This window comes from Cherax quadricarinatus, chromosome 19 (genome assembly GCF_038502225.1).
Source record: "Cherax quadricarinatus isolate ZL_2023a chromosome 19, ASM3850222v1, whole genome shotgun sequence".
Taxonomy (NCBI): Eukaryota; Metazoa; Arthropoda; class Malacostraca; order Decapoda; family Parastacidae; genus Cherax; species Cherax quadricarinatus.
This window is the reverse complement of record NC_091310.1, coordinates 48,530,993-48,547,069: the sequence shown is the minus strand read 5'-3', so window position 1 is coordinate 48,547,069 and position 16,077 is coordinate 48,530,993. Positions and strand designations below refer to the sequence as shown.

Sequence of the window (16,077 nt, the reverse complement as noted above, 5' to 3'; positions counted from 1 at the left end):
TATAAATATATTAAACAACCACGGTGACATCACACATCCTTGTCTAAGGCCTACTTTTACTGGGAAATAATTTCCCTCTTTCCTTCATACTCTAACTTGAGCCTCACTATCCTCGTAAAACTCTTCACTGCTTTCAGTAACCTACCTCCTACATCATACACCTGCAACATCTGCCACATTGCCCCCCTATCCACCCTGTCATACGTCTTTTCCAAATCCATAAATGCCACAAAGACCTCTTTAGCCTTATCTAAATACTGTTCACTTATATGTTTCACTGTAAACACCTGGTCCACACACCCCCTACCTTTCCTAAAGCCTCCTTGTTCATCTGCTATCCTATTCTCCGTCTTACTCTTAATTCTTTCAATAATAACTCTACCATACACTTTGCCAGGTATACTCAACAGACTTATCCCCCTATAATTTTTGCACTCTCTTTTATCCCCTTTGCCTTTATACAAAGGAACTATGCATGCTCTCTGCCAATCCCTAGGTACCTTACCCTCTTCCATACATTTATTTAATAATTGCACCAACCACTCCAAAACTATATCCCCACCTGCTTTTAACATTTCTATCTTTATCCCATCAATCCCGGCTGCCTTACCCCCTTTCATTTTACCTACTGCCTCACGAACTTCCCCCACACTCACAACTGGCTCTTCCTCACTCCTACAAGATGTTGTTCCTCCTTGCCCTATACACGAAATCACAGCTTCCCTATCTTCATCAACATTTAACAATTCCTCAAAATATTCCCTCCATCTTCCCAATACCTCTAACTCTCCATTTAATAACTCTCCTCTCCTATTTTTAACTGACAAATCCATTTGTTCTCTAGGCTTTCTTAACTTGTTTATCTCACTCCAAAACTTTTTCTTATTTTCAACAAAATTTGTTGATAACATCTCACCCACTCTCTCATTTGCTCTCTTTTTACATTGCTTCACCACTCTCTTAACCTCTCTCTTTTTCTCCATATACTCTTCCCTCCTTGCATCACTTCTACTTTGTAAAAACTACTCATATGCTAACTTTTTCTCCCTTACTACTCTCTTCACATCATCATTCCACCAATCGCTCCTCTTCCCTCCCGCACCCACTTTCCTGTAACCACAAACTTCTGCTGAACACTCTAACACTGCATTTTTAAACCTACCCCATACCTCTTCGACCCCATTGCCTATGCTCTCATTAGCCCATCTATCCTCCAATAGCTGTTTATATCTTACCCTAACTGCCTCCTCTTTTAGTTTATAAACCTTCACCTCTCTCTTCCCTGATGCTTCTATTCTCCTTGTATCCCATCTACCTTTTACTCTCAGTGTAGCTACAACTAGAAAGTGATCTGATATATCTGTGGCCCCTCTATAAACATGTACATCCTGAAGTCTACTCAACAGTCTTTTATCTACAATACATAATCCAACAAACTACTGTCATTTCGCCCTACATCATATCTTGTATACTTATTTATCCTCTTTTTTCTTAAAATATGTATTACCTATAACTAAACCCCTTTCTATACAAAGTTCAATCAAAGGGCTCCCATTATCATTTACACCTGGCACCCCAAACTTACCTACCACACCCTCTCTAAAAGTTTCTCCTACTTTAGCATTCAGGTCCCCTACCACAATTACTCTCTCACTTGGTTCAAAGGCTCCTATACATTCACTTAACATCTCCCAAAATCTCTCTCTCTCCTCTGCATTCCTCTCTTCTCCAGGTGCATACACGCTTATTATGACCCACTTCTCGCATCCAACCTTTACTTTAATCCACATAATTCTTGAATTTACACATTCATATTCTCTTTTCTCCTTCCATAACTGATCCTTCAACATTACTGCTACCCCTTCCTTTGCTCTAACTCTCTCAGATACTCCAGATTTAATCCCATTTATTTCCCCCACCGAAACTCCCCTACCCCCTTCAGCTTTGTTTCGCTTAGGGCCAGGACATCCAACTTCTTTTCATTCATAACATCAGCAATCATCTGTTTCTTGTCATCCGCACTACATCCACGCACATTTAAGCATCCCAGTTTTATAAAGTTTTTCTTCTTCTCTTTTTTAGTAAATGTCTACAGGAGAAGGGGTTAGTAGCCCATTGCTCCCGGCATTTTAGTCACCTCATACGACAAGCATGGCTTACGGAGGAAAGATTCTTTTCCACTTCCCCATGGACAATAGAAGAAATGAAGAGGAACAAGAGCTATTTAGAAAAAGGAGAAAAACCTAGATGTATGTATATAGTATATATGCATGTGCGTGTCTGTGAAGTGTGACCAAAGTGTAAGTAGGAGTAGCAAGATATCCCTGTTATCTAGCATGTTTATGAGACAGAAAAAGAAACCAGCAATCCTACCATCATGCAAAACAGTTACAGGTTTCTGTTTCACAGTCATCTGGCAGGACAGTAGTACTTCCCTGGGTGGTTGCTGTCTACCAACCTAATCAAATCAATCAAATCACATATTACTCGGGTAGATAATTTCCAGTAGATCCTTCATGTGTTAGCCCAAATCACCGACCAGTATGTTTTAAATAAGTGACCCACTGATCAGATCAGATCGACTGGTCCGAACCCTTGAACCCTTGACTGGTCCGAACCCTTGACTGGTTTCAAATGGATTCATTGGACAATAAAGCAGACTGTAAACGGATGGGGTTGTAGGCGCCATTATAAACACAAACAATAAATATAAATCAGGAACGTGCACGGTAAGCTGTCCAATATACAAGTACAGTTAGAAGTAGAAATACAAATAGCTAGAGCTTCATTTAAGGAGGTTATTAATAGAATATTCAAGAGGTTGCTAGTGGAATTACAGTAAATCAACCATTCAAATCATTATGAAGCTCTGTGTAGTCTGCGGTCAATCAAACAAACGGGCTTCCACATGGATAAATTGTCATTTTTGTGGAAATTGGTGTCACGCCCCTTGTGCAGATATCCAAGAACTAGCTACAAGCAGTATTAAAACAGGGAAGTGTTTTTGGGTATGCCCAAATGAGATAAATCTGTGGACTAAAATTACAAGGGTATTAAAAGAGGACATCAAAGCTGCTTTCATAGACAACCTGGAAGCTTTCTACAACAGATGGGAACATAAAAAGTCTGGGCTGAATGGTACTGCCCTTGATACTGGCCATGTAGTCAGAAACTGTAAGGCTGGAGGTGAAGTCCTGGTAGTCAGTAAATGTGGGGCTGATAGTGCTGTCCTGGGAGACAGTAATGGTGAAGCTGGAGGTGCTGTCCTGGGAGACAGTAATGGTGAAGCTGGAGATGCTGTCTTGGGAGACAGTAATGGTGAAGCTGGAGATTTTGTCCAGGTAGTCGGGAATTATACGCAGGAAGGAATACATATAAATGACCTCATAGGGGACAGGAGCCGTAGTAGGGAAACAAGTGTAGTCAAAGATAAGATAAAACCAATATTGCAAACTAGAAATACCGCAGGAAATAGCAAACAAGAGGACTCCACTAGCAATAGTGAGGATATATTACCAAAAACAAATGGTGGGAGCTCCATTGTTGGTGCTAGAGAGGATAGGAGTAAGACAGGGAAACATGCACCAACAGGAAATACAGTCACAGAAACCCAAGGCAAACGGAAACCAAGCCTGTGCACATACTATGCACTTGGTATCTGCAGGCATGGGAAATCTGGAAAAACAGACGGGACGTGCAACTATGACCACACTAGAAAATGCCATGCCCATATGACAACAGGAAAATGCAAACTCCCTTCCTGTAAGCTTTTTCACCCTGAACTGTGTACCTCTTCAGTACAGGAAAGACTGTGCTATAACTTAAATTGCAAGGCACACCATTTAAAGGGGACAAAAAGATACAAAACATCCAGGCCATGGGAAAACCTGGGTAGTCACAGCCACTCAAGAGGGAGAGGTTTTTTAGTGCCAGGAAGGAAAAAAAACTGGCAGGAAATGGCAGAAATCGTACACCAAATCCAGTCATTCCTGGAGTGGAACCACAGTCGATGGCCTCCACTCCAAACCAACAGATACAGATACTAATGCCGGAAAAAAAATCCCCCCCCCCCCAGTACCAACAATACCACCAGTCCGAATACATTATTCTTTGCAAATATACAGGGTCTAAAGCCAGCAACAAACAACAAAATACCTTTCATCCGTGGACTGCTTGCAGAGGCAAAGGCAATGTTCGCGGCTTTCACTGAGACCCACATAAGGGATCACTTGGACAACGAAATATGGATCCCAGGTTACAACCTATACAGATGTGACAGAGTGAACAGGCAAAAGGGGGGGGGTTGGCCTGTACATTGCAGAGTCACTTGTTTGCACAGAACTGCTTAATGCCTCAAATGATGTAGTGGAAGTTTTAGCAGTAAAGGTCGAGAACCAAAACCTAGTCATTGTGGTAGTCTACAAGCCTCCAGATGCAACATCCCAGCAATTCCAGGAACAGCTGTTAAAAATTGACCACTGTCTGGAAAATCTTCCAGCTCCTGCACCCAACATCTTGCTCCTGGGGGATTTCAACCTAAGGCACCTAAAATGGAGGAATATAGCAAATAATATTGTTGCAGTAATAACACCAGGAGGCAGCTCTGATGAAAACTCACACTCACACGAGCTTTTAAATCTCTGCACAAAATTCAATTTAAACCAGCAAATAATAGAGCCTACTAGACTGGAGAATACACTAGACCTCATCTTCACTAACAATGATGATCTGATAAGAAATGTCACCATATCAAAAACAATATACTCAGATCACAACATAATTGAGGTTCAGACATGTATGCGTGGAGCCCCAGACCGACATAATGAGACTAGTCACGAGGGAGCATTCACCAAATTCAACTTCAATAACAAAAACAAAGTGGGACCAAGTAAACCAAGTCCTAACCGATATAAGCTGGGAAGATATACTAAGCAACACAGACCCCAACTTATGCCTAGAACAGATTAACTTGGTGGCACTCGATGTATGCACAAGGCTTATTCCTCTAAGAAAAAGGAGGAATAGATGTAAAATAGAAAGAGACAGGCGCTCCCTTTACAGGCGACGGAAAAGAATAACAGAGCGGCTAAAAGAGGTCAATATATCTGAAATGCGTAGGGAGACACTGGTCAGAGAAATAGCAAGCATCGAACTTAAGCTAAAGGAATCTTATAGGAGTCAGGAATCGCGGTAAGAACTAAAAGCCATAAATGAAATCGAAAGAAACCCAAAGTATTTCTTCTCCTATGCCAAATCAAAGTCGAGAACAACGTCCAGTATTGGGCCCCTACTTAAACAAGATGGGTCCTACACAGATGACAGCAAGGAAATGAGTGAGCTACTCAAGTCCCAATATGACTCAGTTTTTAGCAAGCCGCTAACCAGACTGAGAGTCGAAGATCAAAATTAATTTTTTATGAGAGAGCCACAAAATTTGATTAACACAAGCCTATCCGATGTTATCCTGACGCCAAATGACTTCGAACAGGCGATAAATGACATGCCCATGCACTCTGCCCCAGGGCCAGACTCATGGAATTCCGTGTTCATCAAGAACTGCAAGAAGCCCCTATCACGAGCCTTTTCCATCCTATGGAGAGGGAGCATGGACACGGGGGTCGTCCCACAGTTACTAAAAACAACAGACATAGCCCCACTCCACAAAGGGGGCAGTAAAGCAACAGCAAAGAACTACAGACCAATAGCACTAACATCCCATATCATAAAAATCTTTGAAAGGGTCCTAAGAAGCAAGATCACCACCCATCTAGAAACCCATCAGTTACACAACCCAGGGCAACATGGGTTTAGAACAGGTCGCTCCTGTCTGTCTAAACTATTGGATCACTACGACAAAGTCCTAAATGCACTAGAAGACAAAAAGAATGCAGATGTAATATATACAGACTTTGCAAAAGCCTTCGACAAGTGTGACCATGGCGTAATAGCGCACAAAATGTGTGCTAAAGGAATAACAGGAAAAGTCGGTCGATGGATCTATAATTTCCTTACTAACAGAACACAGAGAGTAGTCGTCAACAGAGTAAAGTCCGAGGCAGCTACGGTGAAAAGCTCTGTTCCACAAGGCACAGTACTCGCTCCCATCTTGTTCCTCATCCTCATATCCGACATAGACAAGGATGTCAGCCACAGCACCGTGTCTTCCTTTGCAGATGACACCCGAATCTGCATGACAGTGTCTTCCATTGCAGACACTGCAAGGCTCCAGGCGGACATCAACCAAATCTTTCAGTGGGCTGCAGAAAACAATATGAAGTTCAACGATGAGAAATTTCAATTACTCAGATATGGTAAACACGAGGAAATTAAATCTTCATCAGAGTACAAAACAAACTCTGGCCACAAAATAGAGCGAAACACCAACGTCAAAGACCTGGGAGTGATCATGTCGGAGGATCTCACCTTCAAGGGCCATAACATTGTATCAATCGCATCTGCTAGAAAAATGACAGGACGGATAATGAGAACCTTCAAAACTAGGGAGGCCAAGCCCATGATGACACTCTTCAGGTCACTTGTTCTATCTAGGCTGGAATATTGCTGCACACTAACAGCACCTTTCAAGGCAGGTGAAATTGCTGACCTAGAAAATGTACAGAGAACCTTCACGGCGCGCATAACGGAGATAAAACACCTCAATTACTGGGAGCGCTTGAGGTTCCTAAACCTGTATTCCCTGGAACGCAGGCGGGAGAGATACATGATTATATACACCTGGAAAATCCTAGAGGGACTAGTACCGAACTTGCACACGAAAATCACTCACTACGAAAGCAAAAGACTTGGCAGACGACGCACCATCCCCCCAATGAAAAGCAGGGGTGTCACTAGCACGTTAAGAGACCATACAATAAGTGTCAGGGGCCCGAGACTGTTCAACTGCCTCCCAGCATACATAAGGGGGATTACCAAGAGACCGCTGGCAGTCTTCAAGCTGGCACTGGACAAGCACCTAAAGTCGGTTCCTGACCAGCCAGGCTGTGGCTCGTACGTTGGTTTGCGTGCAGCCAGCAGCAACAGCCTGGTTGATCAGGCTCTGATCCACCAGGAGGCCTGGTCACAGACCGAGCCGCGGGGGCGTTGACCCCCGGAACTCTCTCCAGGTAAACTCCAGGTAAACTCCAGGATATAGTTTTGGAGTGGTTGGTGCAATTATTTAATAAATGTATGGAAGAGGGTAATGTACCTAGGGATTGGCAGAGAGCATGCATAGTTCCTTTGTATAAAGGCAAAGGGGACAAAAGAGAGTGCAAAAATTATAGGGGGATAAGTCTGTTGAGTATACCTGGTAAAGTGTATGGTAGAGTTATTATTGAAAGAATTAAGAGTAAGACGGAGAATAGGATAGCAGATGAACAAGGAGGCTTTAGGAAAGGTAGGGGGTGTGTGGACCAGGTGTTTACAGTGAAACATACAAGTGAACAGTATTTAAATAAGGCTAAAGAGGTCTTTGTGGCATTTATGGATTTGGAAAAGGCGTATGACAGGGTGGATAGGGGGGCAATGTGGCAGATGTTGCAGGTGTATGGTGTAGGAGGTAGGTTACTGAAAGCAGTGAAGAGTTTTACGAGGATAGTAAGGCTCAAGTTAGAGTATGTAGGAAAGAGGGAAATTATTTCCCAATAAAAGTAGGCCTTAGACAAGGATGTATGATGTCACCGTGGTTGTTTAATATATTTATGGATGGGGTTGTAAGAGAAGTAAATGCAAGGGTCTTGGCAAGAGGCGTGGAATTAAAAGATAAAGAATCACACATAAAGTGGGAGTTGTCACAGTTGCTCTTTGCTGATGACACTGTGCTCTTGGGAGATTCTGAAGAGAAGTTGCAGAGATTGGTGGATGAATTTGGTAGGGTGTGCAAAAGAAGAAAATTGAAAGTGAATACAGGAAAGAGTAAGGTTATGAGGATAACAAAAAGATTAGGTGATGAAAGATTGGATATCAGATTGGAGGGAGAGAGTATGGAGGAGGTGAATGTATTCAGATATTTGGGAGTGGAAGTGTCAGCGGATGGGTCTATGAAAGATGAGGTGAATCATAGAATTGATGAGGGGAAAAGGGTGAGTGGTGCACTTAGGAGTCTCTGGAGACAAAGAACTTTGTCCTTGGAGGCAAAGAGGGGAATGTATGAGAGTATAGTTTTACCAACGCTCTTATATGGGTGTGAAGCATGGGTGATGAATGTTGCAGCGAGGAGAAGGCTGGAGGAAGTGGAGATGTCATGTCTGAGGGCAATGTGTGGTGTGAATATAATGCAGAGAATTCGTAGTTTGGAAGTTAGGAGGAGGTACGGGATTACCAAAACTGTTGTCCAGAGGGCTGAGGAAGGGTTGTTGAGGTGGTTCGGACATGTAGAGAGAATGGAGCAAAACAGAGTGACTTCAAGAGTGTATCAGTCTGTAGTGGAAGGAAGGCGGGGTAGGGGTCGGCCTAGGAAAGGTTGGAGGGAGGGGGTAAAGGAGGTTTTGTGTGCGAGGGGCTTGGACTTCCAGAAGGCATGCGTGAGCGTGTTTGATAGGAGTGAATGGAGACAAATGGTTTTTAATACTTGACGTGCTGTTGGAGTGTGAGCAAAGTAACATTTATGAAGGGATTCAGGGAAACCGGCAGGCCGGACTTGAGTCCTGGAGATGGGAAGTACAGTGCCTGCACTCTGAAGGAGGGGTGTTAATGTTGCAGTTTAAGAACTGTAGTGTAAAGCACCCTTCTGGCAAGACAGTGATGGAGTGAATGATGGTGAAAGTTTTTCTTTTTCGGGCCACCCTGCCTTGGTGGGAATCGGCCAGTGTGATAATAAAAAAAAATAATAAAAAAATTGTGGTTATTTGATCCTCTTCCCCAGGATGCGACCCACAACAGCGGGTTAGGTGAAGGAGAGCAACAAATGATGTAATTATACATGTTCAGTGTCTCCACCCGCCCTAGGATCGAACCTAGGTGCTTCTTTTATGGGCCGCGCACCACTGCAGCTTCATAAGTTATACATTTGACTGAAAAAAATATATGTGCTCGTGGTAACCAGGACGAATATAAATGTAATATTGGATTTGTTGTTCCAAAATATTTCGCTCACATTCCATTCACTTTACGTTTTTTCTTCTTTTACGATGTTAAGCGACGTTGTGCAGTTACATAAATTATCGTTCAAAACTAAAAGTTTTTATACCGTTTTATATTCAATAAGTAATATTAAATTTGTTATATATAAAAAACAGTGAAGAGAGAAGCAAGTCCCTCTCAACCACAATGTTTACATAATTGTAAATGAGCGATGAAATGCGCAAAATATATTACAATAACAACGGCAACGTTTAAAAAGTATATATATATATATATATATATATATATATATATATATATATATATATATATATATATATATATATATATATATATATATATATATATATATATATATATATATATATATATATATATATATATATATATATATATATATATATATATATATATATATATATATATATATATATATATATATATATATATATATATATATATATATATATATATATATATATATATATATATATATATATATATATATATATATATATATATATATATATATATATATATATATATATATATATATATATATATATATATATATATATATATATCTAGGATAAGTATAACTACATTATTTAAAGGGGTGAATGGGTAAGCCAGCAGAAGGCCTCGGTCAGATGACCAAAAAGTTCCAGCGTCAGGAAACACTTGTACTGTTTCCTGACAAACTTTACCTAACTATATTATGTTATGTGATAAACAACATCTTTCTCGGAGGCAGTTATCGTACTATCTTGTGATCCCACCTTGTTTACTGCCTCTCATTTTTCACACATTTTTTAATTTGCATAATCTTAGGCCGGTGAAATTTTCGTGTCATTAAATGTTCTCTGATCACTTTTATTCAAAAGTTTTCCCTGTTGACGTATTTGCTTGGACCTCCTTTGCAACATTGCAACCTCCTGATGATGTGATTGCAACACAAAAGGCCTAGAGCTATCATTCAACCCAACCCACCATCATTCAGTCTTTCTGTTGGTATAAAGTAATTACCTATTTCTCTTATTTGACACTCAGCTCCTGGGCCTGCCTCTTATCACTTTCCAGATTCACTGTCACTTAGCTTCGTGGGCACTATGGTATCTTTTCTTAAAACTATGTATGGAGTCTGCTCCACTCCTTCCTCACTGAGATCATTCCACTTCCCGACAACCCTGAGACTGTAGTAATACTTCCTGATATCGCAGTGGTTCATCTGTGACTTAAAATTTCCAATGTGTCTCTTGAGTACCTGTTTCTCGCCTCTCAAACAGCCTGTCATTGTTTACTTTACCAATTCCCTTGAGTATTTGTATCTCCCTTATGTATGCTGAGAGGCAGTTGAACAGTCTTGGGCTCCGGACACTTACTGTGTTGTCTCTAGCATACCGTGACACCCCTGCTTTTCACTGGAGGGGGATGTTGCATCTCCTGCCGAGTCTTTTGCTTCATGGGGAGTGATTTTCGTGTGCAGATTGGAAACTGGCCCCTCTAGGATTTTCCAAGTGTATATTATCATGTATCTTTCTCGACTGCATTCCAGGGAATACAAATCAAGGGACTTCAACCATTCCCAGTAATTGAGGTACTTTATCATATTTACATGTGTCATGAAAGTTCTCTGCATGTTCTCCAGGTCTGCAATTTCGCCAGCCTTGAAAGGGCCCGTTAGTGTACAGCAATATTCCAGCCTAGAGAGAACAAACGGTTTGAAGAGAATCATCACTGGCTTGGCATCCCTAGTTTTGAAGGTTCTCATTATCCATCCCACTATTTTCCTAGCAGATGTGGTAGATACATTGTTGTGAGCTTTGAGAGTGAGATCCTCTGACATTATCACTCCCAGGTCCTACACATTAGTTTTTCGCTCTATTTTGTGGCTGGAATTTGTTTTATACTCCGATACAGTTTTAATTTCCTCGAGTGATCCATAGCGGAGTAATAGAAAACTGTCTTCATTGAACTTCACATTGTTTTCTGCAGCCCATTTAAAGATTTGGTTCATATCCACTTGGAGACTTTCATTGTCTTCTATGGCTGCCACTGTCATGCGACCCTGTGTAAGAAGAGAGACTAAGTTATCATAAGACTGATAAAGGTTATAGAGAAGAGATAATGTGAGATAGAAGTGGATGTGTGGCGTGAGAGTCTATTCTTGCCACAGCAACAAGCTTAGTTATCAGTCGTTTTTACACAGTAACTTTGTCTCGCACTGCGTAATATTGGAAGACTCACTCTGGTAACTTTTTTGCTTCATGGAGCCCAGTTTTCACTCTTGACTTATTTTCATGTTATCTTAAACATATATTATTATGTAAGATAATGTTAATCATCCAAAGACAATATAACTGTCCCTGAATAAACTTCCTTAGTGGCAACTTTCTCCACTTAAGTTTATTAAGGTACAGTTACACATATAAATAATTATATAAATTATCATACACAGCAGCATGTGTAGATTATCCAGGATAACCAAAAAAAGTCAAAGTGACTTATTTCCACTGGTGTCCTTCAGTATTATGGATCAGTGTTTGTCTTCATTAACTGAACGGGTGAGTTCGTACGCCTGGCAGCGCGACGCCACTTGCTCAAGGGAAAAAAAACAAAAACAAAAACAAAAAAACATTAGCTGGCAGCGAGCACGTGATGGCCTCTTCTGGCACTCATCACTGCCTCTACAGATTAATTCCTGTGCTGAGTGGGTCCAGGTAAGAAGTGTCTTCGTTAAGTCTAACAATGGAAAAAGATACTTTTAATTTTTTGGGCTGTCTTGGGTAATTTACATATTTTACTAGGTATGATAATTTGTTCATGTGTACCTGAATAAACTACTACTAGGTATACACAGGTCATGTGAGTGTCACAGGTCAGGTCATGTGAGTGTCACAGGTCAGGTCATGTGTGTCACAGGTCAGATCATGTGTGTCACAGGTCACATCATGTTGTCACAGGCCAGGTCATGTGTGTCACAGGTCAGATCATGTGTCACAGGTCACATCATGTGAGTGTCACAGGTCAGATTATGTGTCACAGGTCAGATCATGTGTGTCACAGGTCAGATCATGTGAGTTTCACAGGTCAGATCATGTGTCACAGGTCAGATCATGTGTGTCACAGGTCAGATCATGTGTCACAGGTCAGATCATGTGTGTCACAGGTCAGATCATGTGAGTGTCACAGGTCAGATCATGTGTGTTACAGGTCATATCATGTGTGTCACAGGTCAGATCATGTGAATGTCACAGGTCAGATCATGTGTGTCACAGGTCAGATCATGTGAGTGTCACAGGTCAGATCATGTGTGTCACAGGTCAGATCATGTGAGTGTCACAGGTCAGATCATGTGTGTGTCACAGGTCAGATCATGTGTGTGTCACAGGTCAGGTCATGTGTGTCACAGGTCAGATCATGTGTGTCACAGGTCAGATCATGTGAGTGTCACAGGTCAGGTCATGTGATTGTCACAGGTCAGATCATGTGAGCGTCACAGGTCAGATCATGTGTCACATGTCAGATCATGTGAGTGTCACAGGTCAGATCATGTGTGTCACAGGTCAGGTCATGTGATTGTCACAGATCAGATCATGTGAGTGTCACAGGTCAGACCATGTGAGTGTCACAGGTCAGATCATGTGTGTGTCACAGGTCAGATCATGTGAGTGTCACAGGTCAGATCATGTGAGTGTCACAGGTCAAATCATGCGTGTCACAGGTCAGATCATGTGAGTGTCAGGTCAGATCATGTCACAGGTCATATGTGAGTCACAGGTCATATGTGAGTCACAGGTCATATGTGTGTCACAGGTCATATCATGTGTGCCACAGGTCATATCATGTGAGTGTCACAGGTCAGGTCATGTGATTGTCACAGGTCAGATCATGTGAGTGTCACAGGTCAGATCATGTGAGTGTCACAGGTCAGATCATGTGTGTCACAGGTCAAATCATGTGTGTCACAGGTCAGATTATGTGAGTGTCACAGGTCAGATCATGTCACAGGTCATATGTGTCACAGGTCATATCATATGTGTCACAGGTCAAATCATGTGAATGTCACAGTTCAGATCATGTGTGTCACAGGTCATATCATGTGTGTCACAGGTCAAATCATGTGAGTGTCACAGGTCAAATCATGTAAGTGTCACAGGTCAAATCATGTGTGTCACAGATCATGTGTCACTGTGACCTTCACCTTGAAGACAACACAGCTGAAGGTCACTGTGGCTGCTGCTAGCAGTGATATATGATCACAGTGATAAAGAGTGAGTGAGTGTGCTTGTGTTCTCAAGTGTGAGTGGCAGTAGTCAACCCACACCAGCCACCATCATAGTAAGTAAGTAAGTAAGTAAGTTTATTCAGGTATAAACTTACTTACCTACCCTCTGCTGGCTCATTATTGCTCTAAGTCAAACATCATACTCTTGTGGAGGTAATACAATGCCGGGTTCGATTCCCGGCGGGTGGAAACATTTCGACGAGTGTCCTTACACCTGTTGTCCTGTTCACCTAGCAGCAAGTAGGTACCTGGGTGTTAGTCAACTGGTGTGGGTCGCATCCTGGGGGACAAGATTAAGGACCCCAATGGAAATAACTTAGACAGTCCTCGATGACGCACTGACTTTCTTGGGTTATCCTGGGTGGCTAACCCTCCGGGGTTAAAAATCCGAACGAAATCTTATCTTATCTGTACCTGGGTGCTAGTCAACTGGTGTGGGTCGCATCCTGGGGGACAAGATTGAGGACCACTTTCTTGTGTTATCCTGGGTTGCTAACCCTCCGCGGTTAAAAATCCGAGGAAAATCTTATCAAAATGCTTGCAGACTGCTTAAAACTAAATATAGATTGAGTGCTAAAAATTTAATTTTGCATTATTATAAAGAGCAAAGTAGCAAAAATATTACAACTAGTATGGTTTACAGTAGAGAGGCAGCAAAATATTACAAGTCTTAACATTGCTGTACTGATACAAAGGTGTTCCAAGACATGTAATTTGTATGTAGTGTATAGTTGTTTTATATGTATCATTGTGCATATACACGAGTGACATGTTACTTAAGATATAAGATTTTGTTCGGATTTTTAAACCCAGAGGACTGTCTTATTTCCATTGGGTCATTAATCTTGTTTCCCAGGATGCGACCCACACCAGTCAACTAACACCCAGGTACCTACTTACTGCTAGATGAACAGAGAGGTACCTACTTACTGCTAGATGAACAGAGAGGTACCTACTTACTGCTAGATGAACAGAGAGGTACCTACTTACTGCTAGATGAACAGAGACAGCAGGTGTAGGGAAACACTCAGTTTTTCCACCCGGTCGGGGATTGAACCACGGACACTCGTGTGTGATGTGAGTGTTGCCTACCAGGCCATAGGACATCCCTTAACATCCTAACGTTGATATATTTTGATTAGGACCCTAATGTTGTAATTACCTACTGTAAAAACCGACGTACGGGCTGTGGCTCGTACGTCGGTGTACGTGCTACCAGTAGTAACAGCCTGGTTGATCAGGCTTTGATCAACCATGAGGCCTAGTCACAGACCAGGCCGCGGGGGCATTGACCCCCGAAACCCCCTCCAGGTATACGCCAGATATCCTGTCAGCAGTGTTTAATATGATTTTTTTTTTAATTTTCGTTTGCTTAGCTATTTATTGACTAACGTCTCTTGAATTTATTCCATTATTTCGCCATTCAGTGTATGACACATGAGCTGAGCACTTACTCCTACACCCATTAACCTGTGCCCTTACACACCCCTGCCTGCCCTTACACACCCCTGCCTGCCCTTACACACCCCTGCCCTTACACACCCCTGCCTGCCCTTACACACCCCTGCCTGCCCTTACACACCCCTGCCTGCCCTTACACACCCCTGCCTGCCCTTACACACCCCTGCCTGCCCTTACACACCCCTGCCTGCCCTTACACACCCCTGCCTGCCCTTACACACCCCTGCCTACCCTTACTCACCCCTGCCTGCCCTTATACACCCCTGCCCTTACACACCCCTGCCCTTACACACCCCTGCCCTTACACACCCCTGCCCTTACACACCCCTGCCCTTACACACACCTGCCCTTACACACCCCTGCCCTTACACACCCCTGCCCTTACACACCCCTGCCCGTACACACCCCTTCCCTTACACACCCCTGCCCTTACACACTCCTGCCCTTACACACCCCTGCCCTTACACACCCCTGCCCTTACACACCCCTGCCCTTACACACCCCTTCCCTTACACACCCCTGCCCTTACACACCCCTGCCCTTACACACCCCTGCCCTTACACACCCCTGCCCTTACACACCCCTGCCCTTACACACCCCTGCCCTTACACACCCCTGCCCTTACACACCCCTGCCCTTACACACCCCTGCCCTTACACACCCCTGCCCTTACACACCCCTGCCCTTACACACCCCTGCCCTTACACACCCCTGCCCGTACACACCCCTGCCCTTACACACCCCTGCCCTTACACACCCTCATCACCTTTGCACATTCCTCTTTTCATGCATCCCTCCCTGAAGTGCTGTATGGCCCCTCTCAGGTTTAGTGCTTATTTAATTATATTATTAATATTGCAAGTACAGTAAATCTACAATAAAAAGGAGCCAGTTTTGAGCTATGGAAAATCTGTTGGAAATGTTTAAGACCTTGTGTTTTAATGTTCATTGGTTAATCAGTTTCTGTCTATGATGGTTGTGAAGAAAAATATTTAGCATTTAATCAGTAGCATAGTTTTAAACACATCATATTGTGCTGAAGATTGTCACACTCATGATTGGTCGTACAATGTTTAGGATTGTAGAGCAGAAAACTATAATACAAAGAAATTCTAAATGTATGTTTAAGAAATAATTTAATAAAAATAACCTTATTTAAAGACAAAATAGCATTCAAATCACCAAGAAGACAAAGTGCCACAAAACCGTGGCTGTAACAGTACACTTATATATTTTTGTGAGGAAAC

At 42.3% G+C, this 16,077-nt stretch overlaps 1 protein-coding gene across 3 annotated transcripts in view; it reads left to right on the top strand.

Moving 5' to 3' along the window:
• The window catches only part of Cyt-b5-r (Cytochrome b5-related), an 86,978-nt gene that overhangs the window by 17,963 nt on the left and 52,938 nt on the right, over positions 1-16,077 (top strand). The window contains exon 1 of one of the 3 annotated variants that reach the window (XM_053776272.2): positions 11,649-11,801. The exons of 1 other annotated variant lie outside the window; for it this stretch is intronic. In XM_053776272.2, the coding sequence (XP_053632247.2) occupies positions 11,740-11,801 (62 nt within the window). In that variant the 5' untranslated portion in view covers positions 11,649-11,739. Of the gene's footprint in view, positions 1-11,648; positions 11,802-13,300; positions 13,423-16,077 lie in introns of those variants that run through there. One more of the 3 variants, XM_053776273.2, reaches the window with a different exon arrangement.